The sequence below is a fragment of the Puma concolor genome, chromosome A1 (genome assembly GCF_028749965.1).
Source record: "Puma concolor isolate L17-30 chromosome A1, mPumCon1.1.hap2, whole genome shotgun sequence".
Lineage (NCBI taxonomy): Eukaryota > Metazoa > Chordata > Mammalia > Carnivora > Felidae > Puma > Puma concolor.
Window position 1 is genome coordinate 136,220,954 of NC_141667.1, and position 24,363 is coordinate 136,245,316.

A 24,363-nucleotide genomic window follows, 5' to 3' on the forward strand; every position below is an offset into this window, starting at 1 on the left:
GAAGCACATTCCAACCTTCATCAAGACATTCCCTGTGTCTTCACGTATAAAATATACTGGTCTACAGGGCAAAGCCCTGAAGATTTGATATTGTCTACTTTGTGTCTCTCTTTAGTCTTGTTTCATGCCGTAAGAAATATGGGATGGAGACAAACAGTGAACTAGAGTCAGGGCAGCTGGTACCACCTAGGCCCAGTTCTACTACATCAGTTTTAGCAGGACACTTACCCTTTCTACATCTTTCTACGTTCATCAGTGGCATGAGAATATGAATGCCTGCCCTTCCAACCTGAGAAAGTTTTAGCAAGAATTAAATGAGTTACAAATTGTAAAAGCCTTTTAAGTAGTTTAAAAGATAATAATAATAATAATAATAATAATATAATATTATTATTATGCAACCTGTAGGCACTTAATAAATATTAATGGAGAAATGAAACAGATAAATGGTAGAGAGCAGGCTGAATGATGGAAAGAAGGGAGGATCAGAGAAAAGATAAGAGATAACAGCAATTCAAGCTCTTGGCACCTTAAGCCAGTGTCTGTCACCAATGGTAACACAGAAAGAATCACGATGCTTTAAGTCCAGGGCAGTGTTTAATAAATGCAGGGCTTAGTTTCTGGTAAGGGATCATCTCACCCAGAATTTCTGTAGCTCCATGCAGTTAATGAGGCATCTAACAGCACCTGTTCAGATTTTACCCAGGAAGAAATGTAATGGGTAGGACACAGGAGGTAAGACACAAGGCTCACATTCATCAATGCACATTGCTGGTTTTCCAGGGACAGCAAAATATTTAACAGCTGAGCAGCAAATCCCATTTGACTGTTTAAGTAAAAGGTAATGATTAATATCAAGCTAAAAGTGTGTGCCTTTCTACATTTTTATTAAATAAAATACACTAATGGCATATGTATGGAATAAAACTGCATTTTCAACAAGGTTTTCATTCTCCTGTGAACTAAGCATCACAGGATACTTGGTTCTATGCGTTTAGTCATCCATCCATTTATTCGAACAAACATCTCTTAAGTGAATATTATGTGCCAGGCTTTATCCCACCCAGAGCAGGACTAAAAGATGAATAACCTCAGAGTCTGAGGACTAGGGCGGAGCGGGAAGGAGAAAGAGACACACATGCGCGTGCTCATGAGCGCGCACACACACACACACACACACACACACACACACAGAACAATGTAAATGCAATACGATGTGATAAAACACAGACTGAGTCAGCATGCAGCAGGCTCACAGGTAATCTTTAAGCAGCGAATGAGTCAGGAGTCAGCTACAGATCAGAGAAACTACACTATCTTGTTTAAGGAGCAAGAGATTTAACACAGGGAACTAGGTGCTAACAAAATCATGGAAAGGTCAGGAGGAGCACTGGGTCCATGCTGAGTCTGTACAGCAGTCCTAGAAGGATACTGCAGAACTGCACCCCAGGGGGAGCTGCCCTCTTGGCCACCTTCAGGAAACAGGAATCCAAAGACCCCAATGCAATGCTGGCTCCAGAAATGCACCTCATTAGCAGCTCTCCAGAGATGACAATTGTTCATTCCTGCTAAATCCTTACTGGGAGATAGATAGAAAGATAGGCAGGTAGGTAGGTAGGTAGGTAGGTAGGTAGGTAGATAGACAGAAAGACAGACGATTGATAGATAGATGATAGATAATTAATAGATAGATCAATCGATAAAGGTCTAACAGACCCCATAGCTCTTGCCATTTAACTCCGTTCTGAACTTAAGTCTTACATAAATCCACCTGATTAGCAGAGCCTGAAATCATATCTGGACCCCTAACTGCAAGGGAGTCTCTCTGTAGCTTTAGCAGTCCAGGAGCACTGAGAGAAGGTGTGAACAGGTGTGAGTGTGCCCAACTAGCACACCCAGCCCAGCGGAGAATGTAAAGATGGACAGATCACAGGGTGGAGAAGGGGAAGAGCTGCAGCTAGGAGGCTCAGCATGTGCGTGAACCTAACTAGCATTGGGAGTATGCCCCGGACGAGCTACGAATAGGACCAAGGACAGCATTTTAAATGTCACCACCTTTTGGGTTGTCATCGTTACTGACATGTTGACAGTAAAGTCAAATCCACACGAGTGCAGTGTTCTGGTGAAGTAAATAGGAACTTGGAGTCGAGACACAGCAATGTTCTTCCTAACTCTGCCACTTACAGTGTTCCTGGGACGTCACTTAACACCTCTGGCTTCATTTTTGCCATCTGCAAAATAGGGATAATTACCATGATCCTTTACTAGTAAGTCAGGAATTAATAAGAAACACAGACATCAAAACTCATCATCTTGGTGGGAGTCGTTTTACACACACTAATTGGATATTTATTTAATGGGGGGGGGGGGGGCGGAGGGGAAGCTTCCCAGCATTTGCAGAAACTTTCCTAATAATACAGTATTACAATTTTGTTCGGATACTGTTAGAATAATGGACGTCCAATCAATATTTGTTGATACGAAATAAAAATGTAAGCATCATGGAATTCAGTTTTCCTTGGAAACGCAGAGCTCTTCCCAGCTTTCCTCTCGTGGCTGGTCGTAGAAACCTGCCCCAGTGCTGCGCACGTTGACTGGCAAGGTAAATAAATGAGGGAGCCAGAGTTTTGCATTGTTTACCGAGCCTTGCGCTCGGCCAAGGTGACTGCCTGGCAAGCGGAGTAGTCTTCCGTTACACAGTTTTCATGAATATGTAATTCATCTGGTCGCAATAGATGTATTTCATGCCATTTGGAAAGCCACATGTTCTTTCCTTGCAATAATGGCCTCCTCTACCCCTGTGCAGAAACGAGGAGGTTCAGCAGCTGTTGAAGGTCAAGCTACCACTGAGTTACCGAGTTACAGCACACAGACGGTGGAGACCATGTGGCATGTAAATCACCTGCAGAGCACGGGTGACGTCAGATGGCAGGGAACTTTAAACACCTCTCTCTCCCTCTCTCTCTCTGTGTCCCCCTGCCCTTCCCCCAGACCAAGAGGAAAGGGGAATCCAAGCAAGCTATAAGAGATGATATACAAACAGATAAGCTTTTAAAACAGGTGACGAGCAGAGAAAATACAGCGAAACATGAACTGACAATATGATTTCATTGGGTTTTCTGTCTCACCATCTGCATCTATGGGACAGCCAGTGAGGAAGAGAAAGGAGACCAGTGTGAAACCAGGAAGCCACAAATAACCCCAGAATTAGACCCTGGTAGGTAAAAGCTGGGAAGAGACGTCTTCAAAGCGACCATCTACCTCTCCACTGTGGAAGGAAAGAGTAATTCTGAGTTGTGAGCTTTCCCTAGAGGAATGGAGCTAGTAACATAAGTCACTGCTGTGTCTCTGTTTCTTCATTTTCACACACACACACACACACACACACACACACACTGAAGAAGAAAGAGAAATTTCACAAAGATGTCCTATGTCTTAACCAATTAACAATTACAAAATAAGAAATATGACAATCCTATAATTGAATTGTCACCAGCAGTACAAGAGGGCAATGCCAAAGTTTTCTTGTCCTTATAATGAGATTTTCCTTATATTAAATGTCTTTTATTCCATCTAGCTTATGCCAATTACTCCTGTCTTGTCTCTCTAACTAATGAGAATACTGATCCCCACAAACTTCCTATCTGCCAAAGTCTTATTATCCTTTAGTCTTCCTTTTCCCCAGAAAGTAGCTAGCACTCTCGATTTTATAAAGAATCCCTTAAAATTGATTACCATTTCAAGAAGTTTCTTTGGAATTTTGGCCAACTTAACTTACTGCTATTAACAGAATGAGTGTTTAAGTGTTAAGAATGCTTTACGCCTGCAGAGTAACTAGCACAAATGGGTGGTTTATATGGCTAGGTTAAGCTGAGATTTCTTTTTTTTTCCCCCTCTGCTTTGATGTTTTTAATGTGTGGCAGCCATCGAGAGTTTCTATAGAGCTATGAGAAGACAGTCATGGCCTTAAGGGGTGGTCCAAATGTGGGTATCACAAAAGAATGGCACCTGTGACATCAGCTGAAATACTGTGTTTAAAGGGTTGTTATAAGGACTTGATAAGGGCAGAGCAGAAATTGTGGGTATAGAAACCCACACAGGGATTATGGGAACAAAGACCATACAGAGCTAGGAAGCCCAGCAACATGGCAGGAGGCCTCGGGTTGAACCTCACAGGCCATTCTGCCAGCATTTTCTGGTCATCTCAGGACTCCTGGCCCTGCCATGTGTGCCTTCTCTGGGGCAGACACCCTTCCTCAGCAGGCAGGAGTCATGCAGATATGGCTTGGTTCAACGGGATACCAGGTGGTTCTCCAAGGCTCAAGAGCATGACTGTCAAGTTTACCAAGGGGGCCCGTCTGCCCTTATCAGCTAGAGGACACAATTTCTCTGGCTTACTGTGGGGGGGATGGAGCGGTCAGCCAACTCCTTCAGGGCTAAAGAAGAACACTCTCCAGCTTCTCCAACCAACAACCCAGGCAGGATTCTCAAAGCGGGAGAAGACCCTGAAGATTTCTTGCCTAAATGTCCAAACACAACATCGTATTGTATTCATAGTCTCTGGGTAATTGCTCTGCTTTTTGCTTCATTTTGCCTGAGCAGTCTCAGTGCCCGTGAAGTGCCTGCAGTACGGGTGGAAGCTTCCACACAGGCAGTACATACTGGCCACAGACGATACCTTTGCCAGCTGAAATCGTTCCCATTCTCTCCAAGCTGCGTACAGAAGACAAAACACAAAACACCTGCCTTATTAATTATTCTAACCATTTGCCAGTTACTTAGGTTTTCAGGAAATTGTTACGTGTTTTAAAAGCACATTCGTGTTAAACACCCATGTAAATGGAGCGCAGAAATGAACCGAAAAGGTGCCGCGTAGGATCCTCGTTCATGGAGGCAGTAGTTCTTCCCCAATGTCAACGATTTCACCCAACGGACGTTAAACTATTACCAAATCGTCTTCCCTCCCAGGCCTCAAAGACAGACGTAATTTCATACAGCTCTCAGACTTGATGGCTAATCGCAATAGTGCTGAACACAACATCTGGACTCACTACAGGAAATCATTCCCTTCGTTTTGAGAGCCGGGCGCAAACCTGAGGGAGCGGCACATGAGAGCTTCTGCTAGTAAAGAAACGCATCACAAGGGTTTTCTATGAAGTGAAGCAGGAGACTGACAAGAAGCGAAAACTGAACTTCAGAGAACATCCTCCTGCCATCAAAGTGGTCATCTATTTGGAATGCGTAGATTTACAAGATGGTAGGGCAAGAGATACAGAACACAGGGGTTTTTTGCTCTTTTTTAAAAGCAAATCGCAAACACTTGGAGAGCCTGGGTGGCTCAGTCGGTTGAGCGTCTGACTTTGGCTCAGGTCATGATCTCACGGTTCCTGAGTTTGAGCCCTGCATCGGGCTCTCTGCTGTCATCACAGCTGTGTGCATGCATGCACACTCTCTCTCTCTCTCAAAAATAAATAAACATTTAAAAAAAAAAAACACACACTCTTATGATTGGCCAAAATCATGCACGGTACCCTAAAAAGGATGATAGAAAAATTGCAGGGTAGATATTTAATAATAATTGTATTTGCAACCTTGGTCCTATCCCAACAAGTTGGAGAGAAGGTTGACCCAAGTCCCCAGGCTAGAGACTGTGGAAATCCAATATATCTCTAAATATCTGGGTTAGAGAGAGGGTTTTACAGTCACAAAATTACTCTTTTCAGCCTCTACCAAACTGATGTTCACTCTGAGACTTCCTGTGATCACACTTTTTATGTCAGTAGCCCTAACATAGAACCCGAATCCTTCTCAGAGACTCCACTTGTCACTTGTCCCCTCACCTTTACCACCTCTGCCAACAAGTTTTTGCTAGCAGAAACTTCACTGAAAAGTAGGGAGCCACCACATGGCTGTGATGGGGGACACGTTTTGCAGGCTGTCACATCTTACACTGTAAGAAAAGTACTTGAGAACCGCTTAGCTATCAGCAATTTCTTAGTGGGTGTAGCCAACCTCACCATTTAAGCTCCCACGGTTTTGCTGATTCTTCTCACTACTCTCCCTTCACACCTGTTATGGGTTGAATTATATCCCTCAAAAAGATATATTTGAGCCCAAACCCCCACCATCTGCAGACGTGACCATCTGAAATAGAGTCTTGGGGAGCCTGGGTAGCTCAGTTGGTTAGGCGTCTGACTCTTGGTTTCGACCCAGGTCATGATCTCACGATTCTTGAGTTCAAGCCCTGAGTCAGGCTCTGCGCTGCCAGTGCACAACCTGCTTGGGATTCTCTCTCTCTCTCTCTCTCTCTCTCTCTCTCAAAATAAATAAACTTAAAAAAAAAGAAAGAAAGAAATAGAGTCTATGCAGACGTAATCAAGTTAAGATGGCGTCATTAAGGGTGGGACTGATCCAATTTGACTAGGGTCCTTATAAGTAAAGAAGGGGCACAAAGGCACACAGGGAGAATGCCTTAAGACCACAGGGTAGAGATTCGAGGGATGCAGTCTGCAGCCGCAAGCCAAGAACACCACAGATCTCCAGCCACTGCCAGAAACTAGGAAGAGGCACAGGCAGATTCTACCCAGAGCTCCATGAGAGAACATGGCCCTGCTGACACCGATTTCACATATCTCACCTCCAATACTGCGACAGAATAAATGTCTGTTATTTTAAGCCCCCCCCACCCCCCCAGTTTGTGGCATTTTGTTACCTCAGCCCTAGGAAAATAATACAACACCTTCCCCCCACCCTTCTCTCTCTTTCCCTCCCACATTCTCGGCAGGGATACTTAGCATCTCTTTTATTATCTTGACGCCTCCCCAACTTTGACCCGTGGGCAGCTAACGAATGTATTTTCTTATTCAAGGACAGCTCCCTCCCAAAGGTGCCAGCAGTCATGAAAATATTGTTTTCTCCTCTAGCTATAATGTATTTAGATTATAAAAACAATCCAAGTGCCCCCATTAGATTTCGGGGTCAAAACAAACTAGCTGCTGCAGACCCTTTTGCTTCGTAGTCATTGACAGCTTTCTGGTATGAGTAGGGACGAAGACCTGCATGCTTGTCAGAGCCTACAAAGCTGGTGTGAACAGGCATCTCCTTCCATCTGCCTCATCCCGGACTGCTCTCCCACTTCCGCTCTTCGCGTTGATCATACTGGCCTTCTTTCAGTTCCTTATTTTCCACACAGCATGGATTCTACTGCTCTTGCTGCCTGGAACTCCTTTCTCCAGACCCCTGTCCCAGCCCCTCTTTGAGCAAATGCCTAGTTACTCTCTGATGGCAGCTCAACTGTAATTTCCCGTGAGAGGCCTCTCCTGCTGCCCTGGGACTGAGTCACATTCCCCAATCACAGAACTTTATGGCACCCACTGCTTTTCCTTAGTAATGTTTACTAGTTTTTAATTACAATAGAAACTCTTTTGATTGAGCTGGGGGCGGGGGGTGGGGGGGAGAGGGTTGAATTTACTGACGTTTTCAAATCCATCTGTAAAACGTATTGACTGATGGCCCAAAGCATGATAGATGCTTGTGGCTTCTGTAGCCTAATACCCCCATCCCTTCTATCCCCGCCAACTGAGAGTGGTTGTTTTTGTTCCCTAACCTGTTTACGGCAGTTGTACTTGGTGACTATAATTATGTAGTTTAATTAAATATCACATCAACTAATCAAATATGGACATAAAAAGAGAGTTGCCATTTCTATGAAAACTAAGTTACGGGGTGCCTGCATGGCTCAGTCGGTTAAGCATCCAACTTTGGCTCACGTCATGATCTCAGAGTTTATGGGTTCAAGCCCCACATCAGGCTCTACACTGACAGCTCTGAGCCTGAAGCCTGCTTCAGATTCTGTGTCTCCCTCTTTCTCTCTCTCCCCCCCCCCTTCTGCTTGTGCTCTCTCTCAAAAATAAATAAATAAACTAAAAAAAAATGTTAAATGCTTTGAAAAGACTTGAAAAAGCTGGGAGGAAATTGCTCTTAGATTAGTGATCGGTAAGACAAGTGTAAAGGACCAGAGGAAAAAAATAATAAAAATTTAAATGAACTCAAATTATTTTGCAAGTGTCTTTAAGTTCTCCCTCTATATTAAAGTATCAGAAACTGAAAATTGTAGATGATATGCATTTGAGTAGGCTGTATGCAAGAAGGGTGACCCTATCAAATTTGGCAAATAAATGTTCATTTATGTATTTTAAGTAAAAAATAAAAGTTTTACATATATATATATATATATATACACACACACACATATATATACATATATACACACACATACATTTACAATGTGTATACACACATATATGTATACACACACATATATAAATGTATATATGTATATATATATATATGAATGTATACATATACTTATGTGTATGTGTATATAAATACACATCTGACCCTTCTTGAACAGCATGGGTTTGAACTGGGTGGGTCCACTTATACACAGATTTGTTTCAACACAGTGAAGTACTGTAAATGTATTCTCTCTTCCTTGTGATTTCCTTTTTTTTTTAATGTTCATTTATTTTTGAGAGAGATAAAGTACAAGCGGGTGAGGGGCAGGGAGTGAAAGCAAGAGGATCTGAAGCAGGCTCCACGCTGACAACAGAGAGCCCAATGTGGGGCTCCAACTCACCGACCGGGAGATCATGACCTGAGCCGAAATTGTACCGTTAACCACATGAGCCACCCAGGTGCCCGCCCCTTGTGATTTTCTTAATAACATTTTCTTTCCTCTAGACTGCTTCGTTGTAAGAATACAGTATATAATACATATAACATACAAAGTATGTGTCCATCCATTTTTATGTTATCAACAAGGCTTCCAATCAACAGTAGGCCATAAATTAGTTAAGTTTGGGGGGAGTCAAAAAGTTATACATGGATTTATGAGGTGTGGGTGCCCCTGGCCCCCTTGTTATTCAAGGGTTAAATGTATATGTACGTACACACACACACACACACATATTTAATGATTTGCCACTTTAACTGCATTTTCCAATTACCTAATCATCTACTAGTCTTGTTCTCACCAGAGCAGGGGCCTCTTACAGTATGTATTTACTGTTGTGATCATGTGATTAATATTCATCTCCCCCCCTTGATGGTGAATTCCATTACAACAAGAAGCGTGTCTGTTAGATTCAACCCCAGAGTTGAACTCCTACTGCCACAAGGTACATACTCAGTAAGCACTATTCTGAATAAATAAGTGAAAGATAATTTTGCTTAATTTTGTCTTGTGCAGATGTAACAGATAATATAGCAAAATATCCAAGCATAGTATTGAAAGATGCCCGAAGCAGTGAAAAAAAAAAAATTATCCCTCAGAATTCCTCAGAGCGGTAAGTGTTAACTTTAATTCTGTGCAAGACTGTCCAGAGTGTTGGGGCATATCTGAGGACAGCAGTGTCTTTTCTTTCTGATGGGTAAACTGGCTGCCCTGTTTTATCTGAACAGGACTCCATGGATGGGTATGAACCTGAACCAGAGAACAAAGGAAACACATTTTCCTCTTTTCTCATCTCTTTATGTTGTGAGAAATCTATCGTCCTCCATGATAGGAGGCTTAGTGAAAATAACAGATGGGTTTAATCCATAAAAATGAAAAAACTTTTCCCATTTCAACTCCATTTCCTGCCTTTCTAGGTAAAACAAAACTTTCCCTGAGGAAATGATGTAAATACACTCACATGTTCTTAAAAGATCCCACATAGCACAAAATATTGCTATGAACTACACCATGTTTTTTTTCATTTATGTTTAAAAAGTAATATGAATGTGGTAGTAGAAAAAAACGATAGAACTTATGCAGTGCTTTCCAATCCCTGTTTCATTGTGACTTCCCTCCCTAAGCTTCAATTTCCTTGTCTGTCAAATGAGGTTGGTAAAAATATACATACCCCACCTAGTTTACAAAATTATTGTAAAGGATTAATTTTCATAACGTACATGAAGACTTCTGAAATACTATAAAAGGTGATACAAATGCATAGTGTCATCGCTACTCCACGGTCTCTGTGCCATATTTCCTCAACAGCTTCTGTCCCTGCCCTTCTTCACACAATTCACTTCCTTTAACACAGACACAAGCAGTCTTCTGTTATTGCACTTGACTGTACGACGGAGGCTACTGATTTTGGAGAAGATAATCATGGTCCTGCTCCAAAAAAACCTTCTGGGGAAATCCATGGGATACTCAATCCACATCTCTGCCCAGAATCTTTTCTAGACAGACTTAACATTTACTTATTTTTGAGACAGAGAGAGACAGAGCATGAACGGGGGAGGGGCAGAGAGAGAGGGAGACACAGAATCCGAAGCAGGCTCCAGGCTCCGGGTTCCGGGCTGTCAGCACAGAGCCTGATGCAGGGCTCGAACTCACGAACCACGAGATCATGACCTGAGCCCAGTCGGACACTTAATCCACTGAGCCACCCAGGCGCCCCTTTTCTAGACAGATTTAGAGAGGAGGCATAAGTCAAGGACTCTGTTAAAAAGCACAGTCTCATTGCCAGTATGAGTTTAAACTTTAACAGCTTTGGTATCCATCTGTAAAATGTCACTTCTGTTGGTTCCATCCTAGCAGCTCAAACATAGAAAATCACAAATCCACCTCCCTCAATAAAATATAAAAGTCTAGAGTGTCTGCATAATATATGTGCACTCAAGCTATACTAATTTATCCCACAATTACTTTTATTTTTTAGCATTTTTATTTGGCTCTTATACTACATAATTAATGATGTTTACATGAAAGGTTCTTTAATGTAAACAGCATAAGTGGATTACTGAGCAAGCCTTAAAACAAACATTTTTCTCCTTTTAAAATTTTCTTCACTCTCCACTGGCACAAGAGCAGAGTTTTTTTAAATGTCAAGGGGAATATAGAAATCAGGCTTCTGAGGTCCATTCCCTCCTAGTAAGACAGGCTTATAATTCTGTTTCCTGTAATGGTTGGCCTGGGGGGGTTCAACAGTGACCCTGCTGACCCAACACATCCAGACTCAGAAGCCTGTCTTTTCTTTGGGAGGTTGCCACTGTTTTTCTCCATGACCTTAAACATAACACAATATCTGGCCCTTCCAGATCATTTCCTGCAGAGTTTGCAGTGCTGGGGATGAGACACTCGTGAGATAAATAAATAAGCTCACTGTAAAGACCCGAGAAAGGCCATGGGAGAAAACCTACCAGGTTTCTAAATCCTTCCACCATCACGATTATGTCAACATCACCCAACTGTGGCTATTACTGGGGACTGTCCCTCCTAGTCAAAGTTCAGATCGCATGTTTTTTGAGTAGCAGTATGGAGACAGATTACTGTAAAATAGAGTTGGCATGATAGTCACTACCTGTCAGGACACATATTATTGTTTTAAGGTATTCTCAAGGGAAAGCAGTGACATCAAAAGCCTTTCCTTTACTCCTGTTCTCCCAAAGGCAAAGCCAAGGAGCTGGGAGTGAAGATACCTCCCTTCACACCACACACCCAGCCCTCAGGAGGCCTTGGGGGAAGCCTGGTTCCAGGTCATCTCTGGAAGAAGAAAGAGTGATGTGTCCTTTAAGACACCCTTCAAGCTATCTCAGGAGGTACAGACCAGCCTATACCAGCAGGCTTCCTCCAGAGCAGCCTTTAGTCTCAGGAGTGAACATAGAGCTGGAAGAGCCTTGAGATCCACCAGAAGAACTCAGCCCATGTGAGAGATCCTGACACCAGTCCTATCAAGATTCCCAGGGTATAGTTTGGAACTGAAGCCCAGACCTGGATGGAGGACAAGAGATAGGTCAGGCGCCCCTGACAAGCATGTTTGGAGCGAACATAACTGTATAAGACCTATTGCTATACTAAGACCTTCATATTCTCTAAACGCTCTTACTTGTACATCACTTCAGATATGTTAAAATGTGTACACATCCCACATTTAATTATTTTGCTATGAAGAATTTTATAATTTTGCTTTTGAAATTATTTGGCTAAAGTAATTAATTTAAAATATGCTGTGATTTCAGGGCGCCTGGGTGGCTCAGTCAGTTAAGCGTCTGACTTCAGCTCAGGTCATGATCTCACGGTTCGTGAGTTTGAGCCCTGTGTCAGGCTCTGGGCTGACAGCTCAGAGCCTGGAGCCTGTTTCAGATTCTGTGACTCCCTCTCTCACTCTGCCCCTCCCCTGCTCATGCTCTCTCTCTCTCTCTCAAAAATAAAAATGAAAAAAAATTGTTTTACTTAAAAAAAAATACACTGTGATTTCTCAACACTCATCATGTATATCCAGGAACTTTCAGTTAAGAGCATCTCATCTACAAACTATTTTCCAATGTAGTGAAATTGTTATAAACAACAAATCCAGCAATTAATGAAGCTGACACAGTATTATATTTTGTGACCATTTAATAAATGTTGTTTCATTTTGCTCTGACAGTTTTAATTTCTAATTTAGGAGACTGTAACTTCTCCCACTCAGACTCCAGACATTTTCCCAGGCACAGCTCAAATGCTGAGCACTGTTTTCCCTGTGTCTAGAGGCAAAGCTTGTCCTCTGGGTTTGTGGCATTTAGTCAAGCACTCCTGAAAAGACTGGGCCTGGAGTACAGTGAGTTCTTAGCCATTTCATGGAACTTGCACCTTCAACCAAAACAATCATGAGGAGGTACCATACCTTGTGCCTGAACAACCCAAGAAATTCTTATCAAATTCAAATTCTGATGATTTTTGTGAATTTTTGACTCCTTACCGAAATTTACCCACCACAAATACTAAAAGACTTCACTATTGGCCTTTGGCAAAGTCATACTTTTCCTGCAGTGGGTGAAACCAGCTTTCATAAATCAAATTTATTTTGTTTTCCAATAAGAAATGAGATGTGGAAGCTGATTTGGAGTTGTACTCCCAGGAAGCTTTTCTATCACTCCACAAAATGTGAGTCATGCATGTTCCACCAAGGTGTTTATAACTAGACTCAAGATAACTTCTTTAAAAATAATGTATCAGCAACTGTGCAGTGGAGTGTACTTTGTAGACTGACTTTTTTTCTTCCCCCAGAAAGGCATTAGGTCTTATCAGTGTATCAACTCAAAAATAATCATAGGCAGTCTATTGACAGTCACAAATTGCCCTCTTTTCTGTCAGCAAATGCTAGAATGATACAGTAAAAATTTGGGAACTCTACTTTCTAGATGTGTCCTCCAACAATATCATCTCATTAGAGTGGTTTGTTTAGGGGATGCATTCCTGACCTTATTTTTTTTTTTTCTATCTTTTTTTTAAATCACTAAATTCATACTGAGTGTATAGTGATAAGCTCATGGTTACTGGCATCAGACAGGATGAGATGGAATCCCATCTTGACCATTTTCTAGTTCTGAGAATTAGGACAAGTTATTGTTTTTTCATCTGCAAAATTGTAGCAATAAGGCTTAAAAGGATGGTTCTCAAGATTAAACAAGTTAATGAGTGTAAAGCTGATGTGAGCAATCAATGTTGGCTTTGAGCACTAGTCTTATTTTATTTTCTCACTATTTCGAGTACCACCATTCAAGTCCTGGGTCCTCACCCCTGGACTACATAGGGGCCTCCTGCCTTTCCAACTTGTGCTCTGCTCTCACCTACCCCAGCCCCTTCTCATCTCCTTCCCAAAGATGAGTGAGACTTTCAGTATGGAAAGGCAATCAATTCAAGCCCCTTCCCACACACAAACAAAAACAGAGTAAAACAAAAATTCCTCCAGCTGTCCTTAACACAAAACTAAAAGAAAGGCCCTAGGCATGGCCTGGCTCCTGCCTATCCTATGCAGACGGTTTTCACGTCCCTCCCCTCTCCCTCTATGCCTCAGCCATACTAGTCAGTCTTCTGGGCACTGTCCGTGCCAGGCTCCCTCCAGTGCCCCCTTCCCCAGGCCTAGAGAGCTCTGTCCCTGCCCAACCTGGTGCTTCACATCCCAGCCTAAAATCTACTTCTTCAAGTGGTCACTTGCATCATTTCATAGGTACACATTCCTTCCCTTTCAATGCATTTAGCTCACTGAAGGCATGACCTATTTAAAGGATAATGTCCTTATGTCTGATTTGTTTACATAACTTTACATCTGAGAAGGGTACAGCTGCCACTTTCATTCATCATCTTGTTCCCCATAACCTAGCTCAGCCAGAACCCAGGGGAAGAAGGCAGTAAGCGTTAAATGAATGAGTGAACAAACGCAGAAATGAGTTAAAATAGCCTTACAAAAAGTTGGCTCGTTATTAAATGGTTCCCGAACAGGCTGAGTCACTTTTCCAAGGGCTTATTTTGTTTTCTTTTTCACTTTGGCCTTGGTTTTTGCCTGTCTCCTTACCCGCGCAACAGCCCAGGCGCGGCCGCCACCCTCAGAAGACTGACACGAGGTCCCAGAAGGAAATCCGAGCAGCAGCAGGCCGGCGCGGAAGTGCGGGACAGGGGGCGGGCGCCGGGCCGGCTCGGGCGGAAGTGCCGGGCGCGAAGCGGAAGCGGCGAAGTCGGCGGGCGGCTCAGGTGCGTGCGGATGGCCAGGCAGCAGCAGGTGGGCGCTCACATCCCCGCCCACAACCCGCACGCGGGCGGGAGGCGGGGCACGCGAGCCCTTCGCTGTGCCATGCGCTGCCGATTTCGATTGTTGTTAGGGGGGACTTAATTAAACCGGGAGCCATTAATCCATGAACTTCAGCGGGGGGGAGAGGGGGAATTATTGGCGCGCGCGCGCGCGTGTGTGTGTGTGTGTGTGTGTGTGTGTGCGTGCGCGTGCGATGGCGCTCTGGGAAGTGAACAAAGTAACGAGCGGGAAAAGGCGTTTTTTAAAGAAAAAGCCGAAAACATCTCAGCTTTACTCTCTTTCCAGTTTTTCACAGATGCCCAGTCCTGGGTTTAAGTCAATTCAGTGAAGTGGCAATATAATCTCAATTGGCAGCCCGCAGACATGACTGCCTTTTTAAATAAATATTTTTGAGCAGCCATGTTGGCCTTTAATTGAGGGTGAAAAGGTTGAAAGGTGCCGTAGGCAACGTTGTGAGTCCCGGGGCTTTCTGGACCTCCTCTCTGCTTTACTGGCAAAAGCCGTCCCCTGGGTGGGGAACAATGTGAGACTAAATCAGAAATTGTACAGTTCTCAACAAATACTTAGCCTTGCTGGTCTCCCCTGATGAATACCACAAGATGCAGGGTTTTTTTGTTTTGTTTGTTGTTTTTGAGAGCGACTGGGAGTGGGAGAAAGGGAGGAGAGAATCCTAAGCAGGCTCCATGACCTGGGAGTGGGAGAGCGGAGAGCTCAATCTCACAACTGTGAGATCATGACTTGAGCCAAAATCAAGAGTCCCATTCTCAAGGGACTGAGCCACACAGGCACCCCTCATACAGTTTTTTAATAGGTCCAGAGGTAAAGAAGTCCCAGTGAAATTACTAACATGAATAGGAAAGTGCCTGTTTCTAATGCTGTCTTTAACAAGGTTTTTCCTGGATGATCTTTATTCTTGTTTCTTATTATAAAGTATTTCATATATATACACACACATACATACATATATACATACACAGGGCCACCTGCGTGGCTTAGTTAAGCATCCAGCTTCGGCTCAGGTCATGATCCCCTGCTTCGTGGGTTTGAGCCCCACGTCAGGCTCTGTGCTGACAGCTCAGAGCCTGGAGCCTACTTCAGATTCTGTGTCTCCCTCTCTCTCTCTGCCCCTCCCCTGCTTGCACTCTCTCTGTCTCCCCAAAAAAATAAACATTAAAAAAATTTTTAATAAAATAAATATATATACAGTGTGGCCCAGCTTGACCACAAGCTATAAGCTCCTCCTTAACAGGGATAGTGTCTAGGACCTGTTAAGCCCCCAACACTTTCTAGCACATTTCCCACCATAAGCAGGGCTCTTGTAATACATTGCCTTGGTTAAACAGTTACTGGTTAAGAGACATACTGGAACCATGTCTCAGTGTGCATGGCACTGTACAAGTTGAGGTAGCTATTACAGGCCGCAGTCTTCTCATTTAGTAATTTTATGAGGAATAACTTATGAAAATGCATATGAAGCTCTTTGTTCTTATTTGGAGCTGTATACATTGAGATTTAAAACACTTGGAAAAAGATGTGTCCCCTGGAAATACTGAGTGATTATGGTAATATCAGGATAAGGCAGGGCTAAATCCTGCTTCTGTGTGAAATGTCATAGCCTAATAACCTGGGTTCTGTTCTGCTGAAGAATTGCCTGGAACCAGAAAGGTACTGTTGTGAAAATTAAGATTCGTGGAGCTGGTGCTTTAGGCAGGCAAACTCCCCAGATTTCCTTTCTTCATGCTTGTTGTGGTCAGTAGTAGCCGCTTGCTGGGGAAGAATCAGTTTTGTTTTATTTTTGTCTCCTTCACTAGAAGAAAATGTTGCTATGTGGTTTTATTTAGATAGATTGATGGCAGGTAAGGTAATAGAAATGAGGATTTTCCAAGTTGGGAATTTACTGGACTGTATTTCTATTTTATTCCAGATGCCTAGCTCTGTTGTACCTTTAAGTACCAGAGGCAGTGTGGAGATAGGCCTTCAAAATAAGTTATTTTTTGTTTGTAAAGTTTTTGTATTTCATAACATGTGCATACTCTAGATGGCTGCTACATTCAATTACTCTAATGCCAGGGTTCGGGGTTTCACACCATAGCAAGACCTTGAGGTAATATGGTACAAATAGTAAGGTTTTTATGCTCCTTATTTTAAATCTAATTTTGCCACTATTTTATTTAAGGGGTGTACATCAGAGGAAGCCAAAAGCCAGTTGGGATAGTTCCTGCATGCAGCTTTAATCTCGTTTGCAATTATTTTGAAGGGAAGAAACCATCTGGATCCAGGGATCCACACAGGTAGCAGGGACTAGGCAAGCTTCCTTCATCCATCTCCATAGCAAGTTCAAGGGACAAAATCATTTGAGAAAGAATATGCAAAATGAGATGTCTGGGCTACGTTTCTCATAGATAATTATCCCACATCCCTAACATCCCAGTTACAAGAAAATGGAGTCATGAAAACATAAATTCTGGGGGCACCTGGGTGGCTCAGTTGGGTAAGCGTCCGACTTCAGCTCAGGTCGTGATCTCACAGTTGGTGAGTTCAAGCCCCGCGTTGGTCTCTGTACTGACGGTGCAGAGCCTGCAGCCTGCTTCCGCTTCTTTGTGTGTGTGTCTCTCTCTCTCTCTCTGCCTCTCCCCCGCTCATGTTCTCTGTCTCTCAAAAATAAATAAAAATGTTAAAAAAAATTATTAAAAATAAAAAAAGAAAACATCAACTCTAATCCTTACCAAAGATGGGGTTTCCAGAACAAAACTCAAAATATCTTTTGTTTTAAGAAAGTATCCATCTCCAAGGATTTCAGAGCATTTCGCCAGTAGTATGACTAACAACTGTTTTACTACTGTAGGCTTCATCACTGCAGTATTGCATTGTTTGTAAATCTTTCTTCTGCCCAAAGTGTGAGGTCCTTACGGGCAAAGAAAGCATCTTGACACTCTTACATTTCTAGTGCCTGACACGCTGCCAACACTCAGCACATGCTTTAGAAATGAAAAGACAGTGTCCCTGAAGGGAGGTTGGATCTATAGCATCATTGGGAATGCAACAGGTAGAGAAAGGAATATAAAACAGTAATCTTTCAAGAGATTACTAGATGCAGTGTAAATACGGCAGTTACTAATGTTTTGATGAACAGCGTGGAGTAGGGAAGTGCATGTTTGAGAATCTCGGTATGTATGTGGTCACCAAACTGCCTTCCAAGGAGATATGACCTGATCGGCTGCAGGGCCTTGGTTGTGTTGAATGGAATATGCAAGCTGAAAGGCTCCAGGAGCGCTGTCTCCACCCTCCATCCAGCCTGCCATGCTCAACTCCTCACCCAAAGACCTGTTGAGCAAATATTTGAAGAGTGTCCTTTTGAAGCATACTAATTTGCTAGCTTACCTAGGGCACTAGTATCTTTGTTTCGTCCTGCCTTAAGGATAGAGGATCTATGTATGGTCGTTATTTTAAGGCTAGGTTGCCCAAATACAACAGAAACAAAGCCACAGTCATCCTCTCTACTTTGCTAACATTCCCAAGGAGTTCAAAGTTGACAGCTTTTTGTGTTGTCATGGAGCAGGCAGGTGGGATACACTGCTCCCTTCCGTTGCCGGTGGGATTGCCACAGAAACCAGAATGTTACTTCTGGAAACACATGAACTTCCTTTCTTTGTTCCTGTACTTTTTCATATTAATCATGAAATCTTGGGGAAATGGCTTCTAGCTTAGTCGGGAGGAAGGACACGAGTTTCAATGATTTGATTATTAATTCTTTACTTTTTAAAATACATAGTTCTTCCAGTGAGCCAGGAGGAAGAATACTGTTACTTAATAGAAATCCAGTCAGCTGAGGCAGCCTAGGACATTAGACTGGAGGAAAAAAAAAAAAGAGAGAGAGAGATCTAAGTTCAGCTCTGTTTCTCCAGGTTCAAAAATGAAGTTAATCTTTATCTTCTTAGATTTAGAGACCAAACCTCATTCTTATAATAAAAGAATTCTGCTGTCTGAAGCTGAGCCTTTCCTCACTCTCCATCTTTAAATTAAACTTTAAACAAAATGCGATATCTCATCTGCTATACTCTGAGGATTTATGTATAAAGCTTGCTGAGATTTTTTTGGGGGGGTGGTGAAGAAAGGAGGTTGAACTTGGAGATGCCTTCTCATTCTGGAAATTCTGCGGTGGTCTCATTATGTATAAAAATAAGCCATTGTTCAAGGAAAAAATATAGAAAACCAATATAAGAACCAAAAAAATGCAGTGTGAAAGGCTTCAGTTAAACATTAGTTTCTTTATCCATAAAACAAGGGGATCTGCAAAGTCACCTCCCAGTTCCGAAATATGAAGATATTCCATGATAGATGTTGTCACAGAGTAGGATTCAGAGGATTATAGACTCTTCTATACTGAGGGTTAGGGGAGCATGACCTCACGGGTACACTGTTTCCAACATCAAGACTGAGCAGGTCTAGGTATTGTTGATATCACAAGTCCAAGAAAATGCTGGATTTAGTAACTCAGAGGTTCTACACTCACTTGCTACAAAATGGCTAAAAATGAATGAAACATCTTTTCAGCTCTCGTGTGGTCATGGGGATAACTTTGCCTCTTTGGCAAGATGAATTGGAAATAGTAGAGTATTAGTGATGAATGGAAGACACTGCCTGCATGGATGGATTTTGAATGGCAGAGAGTTGTTTTTGGAAATGGGATTGTGTGCTTTGTAAATAGCAAGGAAACTGGCATTACTAGCTGGGTACAATAAAACTAAGATACTTTAATGAAAATGCCTTCTTTCTGGGTCAGTATTAAATATCACAGATATCTTCAAAGGGAATGGGTCATTTTGGTTAAGAAGGATAATGTGGAAAGGAGTCAGCATAAGTCCTTATGCACTTTGTTCCCATCCCTTGAACTAGAATGATTTTGCCCTCATCTTAATGCCATCTTTATGGAATGAAGAAATTTTCAAATTGGTTTTTAAACTCTATTAAGCCCTCATGTATGATATAACCCAACCACATCATTCAGGTTTTCTTGGCTTTCAGGAACAGTTTGCAGCCATTATGTCGTAATTGTACTCAACATTGTTGCACGCTCTGAATTCAGAATATGCCTCTCTGGCTCCGGGCCAGACGCTGACTGAGTGTCTTTTGGAGGAGAGGAGGGGTGCAGTGTGTCCTAGCCCTATTGTGTTAACAGGAATTAGTCCAGAATCCCCTCTGGACCTCCGGGGGCTAGAGGGAATGCATAGTAAGAGTACACTGCTGTTTCTGATTAGCATCTTCATTTTGGTTTTCTCAGCTGAATGTTCCTCTGCAAACCCTTCCCTGACATTTTCATGTGCACCAACCCCATTACCGAGCAGAGACTGCTCTAAAAGCAATGATCTGGAAAGTGTGACTGCTGAGGTCCAGAGATTCTAAAACAAACTCTTGTTCACACTAAGGATTCCTCTCCCCTTCCACCTCACATTTGTCGGCTTGCGAGGCAAACACAAGCATGCTTCTGGAGGGGGAGAAGAGCGCAGAGATGACGGGGGTCTGTCATTAAAAATTATTTTTAAAATGTGTCAAATAGTAAGAGAGAAAAATACATCATTCTGCCTTTTAGGAGGCGCTTTTCCCTCTCAGAGGCTCCAACAGTTGCAAAACGAGTTCCTGGCAATGCTAACGTCCCCTCCTCTGCTGGGTCTTTTCCGATGCCAAGGCTTCCTGGTTATGATTGAGGGGCTGGAGAAGCCAGCGTGCAGTTCTGCCTGGATCTCTGTGGGAGTTCTGGTCCTCTCTAAATGGTCTGGTTAAAAACTACTCTAGATTCTTTGTTTAGGGCCTTTCAAAGCCACGGGCTATTTGCCGTGCCATTTCTTCAGCGTGTGATGCCCCTTCTCTGATCAGGAGGACATCTGATATCAAAGCCTGTGGGCACAGTTTCTCCCTGTCTGTAAAATGAGGGAACAGGACAAGGGGTCGTGTTTCTGTTGTGCAGCTGATGAAACTGAAGCTTAAACGGATGACAAATTGCCAGCATCTCCGAGCTAATTAGTGGCAGTTGCCTGTCTTCAGGGTTTAGGTCTATGAAATCCTCGCCCAGAAATGCACCCAGGAATTCAAACATGCTGAATTCCAGCCGAAACTCTATATGAAGAGTGATTTTTGAAACTCTAAATGAGGAATTACCCACTTGTGCTCCCCCCCCCACCACCGCCCAACTGAGGATTTAGTGGGAGCTGTGTTTATTTACAGGTATTTTACCCTCCCTACACAAGTTATTCAGAATTACTTTGGAACAAGTTTTGTCTTGAGAGATGATCAATAAAATCCAGCTTTACCATTTCCTAGGCAGCTTGTTTGATAGACATGCATCAAGCACATCACTGGTAAAAATTTTTTTAATCTTTGAAAATACAATGGCAAGTATCGCAAAAAGCAACTGGAAAGGAACTGGCCTTTGTCTAAAACCTTTCAAGGGGAAACCTCGACGTCTCAAAAGTACATTTCAGTGCCCTGTTCTGTTATTTTCTGAAGCCTGAGGAAGCTAAACCAATATTTGGTGCCACGGTATTGGAAGGTCTAGATAGACAGCCAGTCTCACCTGGACTTAGTGACCTCCTGAGTAGAAGGTAAATATGTTGGTTCAATCGGCAATATCGTGTCTTAGAAATTCCTATTTAAGTAATGTCCACAATCTCAAGTTTTTGGCTATTTCTGTTTGAAATATTTTTCAGTTTTTCAATTTCCTTTTTCTGAGACTGCTATAGTAGAAGTTTAAATCTTCCTCTTGAGGCCAGTAAAAGCACAGTGTAATCAATAGAATCAGCATCATAATTGTTGGTAACAATACCTTACTTTTAGTATCATTTTAGTAATAAAGTTAAGGCTGATTTCTCTATTCTGCTTTATAACTTATCCAAAGATTTTTTTTACATTTATTGTCTCTTTTTGAAGCTACCCAATCAACGTTTACCTGCACTCCTCTGCAATCCACTACTTCTGTCCTTTCTGTCCTTCTGTCCAGAAATATATACTTTTAGTTAAGATGTTATTTTAGGCAAAAACCAGACAGGTAGTTCATGTTAGGGGTAGGCCTTGGTTGGAAGATTTCACTGCTTTGAAGCAACATCAGACCCATCCCATCTGATCTGTAGTAGATTCTTTCACTACTCCTGTTCTCGTTCTGGAAGCACCTTCTCCCCTTGGCCTCTGTGATGACACACTTTCCTGGGTATCATTGTAACTCACCAATCTTTCTTTCTGCTTCCTTTGCTGGCTCCTCTCTACACAACTTCTACATGCTGGATTGCCTCAGAGATCTGTCCTGGGCCCTCTTCTTTCTCTCTATCATTCAGATAATCTAATTTCCAGATTATCTAAACAGATGATCTCATCTGTTTCCATAGCTGTAAATACAGTCCCTAAATTGATAGAATCTCAAATTTTTATCTTGAGCCCTGGCTTCTCTCCTGAATACCAAACCTGTGAGGCCACTCTCTCCATGAGCTCCAACTTGTCCCTAATAGAGCTGTCCCATATACTCCTCAATCTGTACGTGCCTCCGTTTTCCTCATTTTAGTCAATGGCATTGCCACCCACCAGAGGCTCAAGGCCAAAACTGGAATTGTTCTTACCGTCATCTTTAATCCCTCATTAAAGGGATTGCCAAGTACTATTGGCCCGATTTCTGTCCTTGTCTACACCACCATCCTTTCTTACCTTGACTAACGCAGTGGCCCCCTAACGGGGCCCCTGTCCCCCACCCCCATCCGTTCTTTACACAGCAGCTAAAGTGATCTTTTAGAAATGTATTTGAGATCATATCACTTCCTTCTTCTAAATCTAACTGTAATTAAAACCTCAACATAGCACATGAGGACTTAGGTGATCTGCCCCCCAGAGACTATTTTTGAGTCCTATCCCCTTCCTTGTTTACTGTGCTTAAGCCACATGCTCCTATTGGTTTCTCCCAGTAAGTTGAGGTTGTCCTCACCTTAAAGCCATTGCACTTAGTATTCCTCTCTCCAAAATGTTTCTCCTTCAGATTTTTGCACCTTCTCAGCCTTTGGTCTCAGTAAAACCAACACCTGCTCAGAGTACTTATTTCAAGGACCTGCCTTAATTACCATCACATCACCCTGTCTTACTCCCTTTCCTCTACTTGTCACTATCTGATATTGTTTGACTGCAGCATCACTGGAATATGGATGCCACAAAGGCAGGTACCTTGCTTTCCTGGTCACCACTGAACCCAGCACCTACAATAGCATGTAACACCTGGAAAACATCAGATAATTGTTGAATGACTCTCATCCCACACCCAGGCTGTCATAACTGACCTCAACTCTTACTCGCCTCTGTCTGTCCTCCTTTCCTCTGCCGTCCATCCTGAATGCAGCTGTTAGATCAGTCTTCCAAAACAGAGCTTTTATCATATCACTCTGTCGCTTAAAACTCTTCAGTGGCTCCCATCAAACAGGCCATGGCATTCGTACTACAGCGCCTTTGTGTCTAATCCCACCTTTGAGATGTTTCCCCTTTTCTGTACATATCCAAATCCGAGATGATTTAGGATCCTACTCTTGTGAAGCCACCTCTGATCTCAGCCCACAGTACTCTTCTTTTCCTTCCCTTACAGCATTTAGAGGTGGCCGTTAAATGTTCCGGTTGTAATCCCTCCTGTATTTATACTGTTTCAGTTAAGAGTTTAACTCCCTTCTCCTGAATCCGCTGAAGTATATCCCTCTATTATTCTTGCTGCTTGTATCTAGTGTGTGGAGGTGACTTTTCCACATGAGAGTTTTACTTGGGCGGAAAGAAATGGGCTAAACACCAAGCAGGATGAAGGGGAAACAATGGCTTAATTTACTGAGAATTTGAAGGAGGTGGGATATGGGGACAGGACACTTGTACTAAGTGGTAGGTGTAAATACCTTCAGTGAAATTGTAATCTTACTGTATTGGCAAGTCCCACACTTGAGAGAGTTAAAGGACTTACCAGAACGGTGTGCTGAATGAAAATTAACATAGCACCACTGAGTATAAACAGGGAAATAGAGACATCCAGATACCTGGAAATCCCATAGTCATGGTAGTAATGTGAAGGGGGAAAAAAAGGGGTTTTGTCTCTAGGCACTCATGTGACCAGTCATTCCTTTCTGGGACTGATTTTCTACTGCCTTCTCTGGCCCCCTGTGTGGTGAAGCTGTTGGCACTGAAATCTGGAAAAAGAAGCTGCAGGAAGGGAGGTGGACATGTGGTGTGAGAGGCCTCTTCTCGTTGCCCGGGCCTGGGCCATGACGTATGGTTTCATGTGCTGTGTGGGCTTGAATCAGCAGTCCAACTCCGTGGTCAGAAAGGGGCTGTGTTGATTGTTTCATGGGAGATACAAATATCGAATCATTATGTTCGTACACCTGAAACTAATAAAATGTTAATTGTGCCTCAATTCAGAAAAAGAAGAGAAGAAGGAAGCTGAGCGTGACACCACGTGCCAGTGGGCCTCAGGTGGGTGGTCAGCTCCGATCTTTGTTGCAACACCTTGCCTCAGTTGGCTCCAGGGCTTAGGCAGTTCCCCTGGCCTGGGACTCTGACTGCCGAGGCTGAAGAGCTGAGCACCGGTGGTCCCACCCATGCCAGTGACTGAGGGTCCCAAGCTCTGCTTCTATCCTATAGCCTCATTCTAGCCCCGCTTCGCCCCTTGGGGTTGATGCCTCACAGTATCTGCTCCATTTTCAGCTTTGGTTGCATCCCTTTATGCTGCCTGTCCTCGTCCCCCAAGAGCCCAGGCCGGGCTCCCACTTGTTTGGAGAGAAGGAGGCTTGGACAC

General features: G+C 43.0%; 1 protein-coding gene and 1 long non-coding RNA gene across 5 annotated transcripts in view; one reads left to right on the forward strand and one right to left on the reverse strand.

Annotated features, from left to right (window-relative positions):
• LOC147584492 (uncharacterized) overlaps positions 1–24,363 on the reverse strand; it is a 167,973-nt gene that overhangs the window by 117,015 nt on the left and 26,595 nt on the right. The window lies entirely within an intron of this gene.
• The window catches only part of CA1H5orf63 (chromosome A1 C5orf63 homolog), a 32,286-nt gene continuing 10,705 nt past the window's right edge, over positions 2,783–24,363 (forward strand). Inside the window, exons 1-3 of the mRNA XM_086674639.1 lie at positions 2,783–2,889; positions 14,342–14,534; positions 23,988–24,041. Of these exons, the coding sequence (XP_086530765.1) occupies positions 2,783–2,889; positions 14,342–14,534; positions 23,988–24,041 (354 nt within the window). The remainder of the gene's footprint in view (positions 2,890–14,341; positions 14,535–23,987; positions 24,042–24,363) is intronic.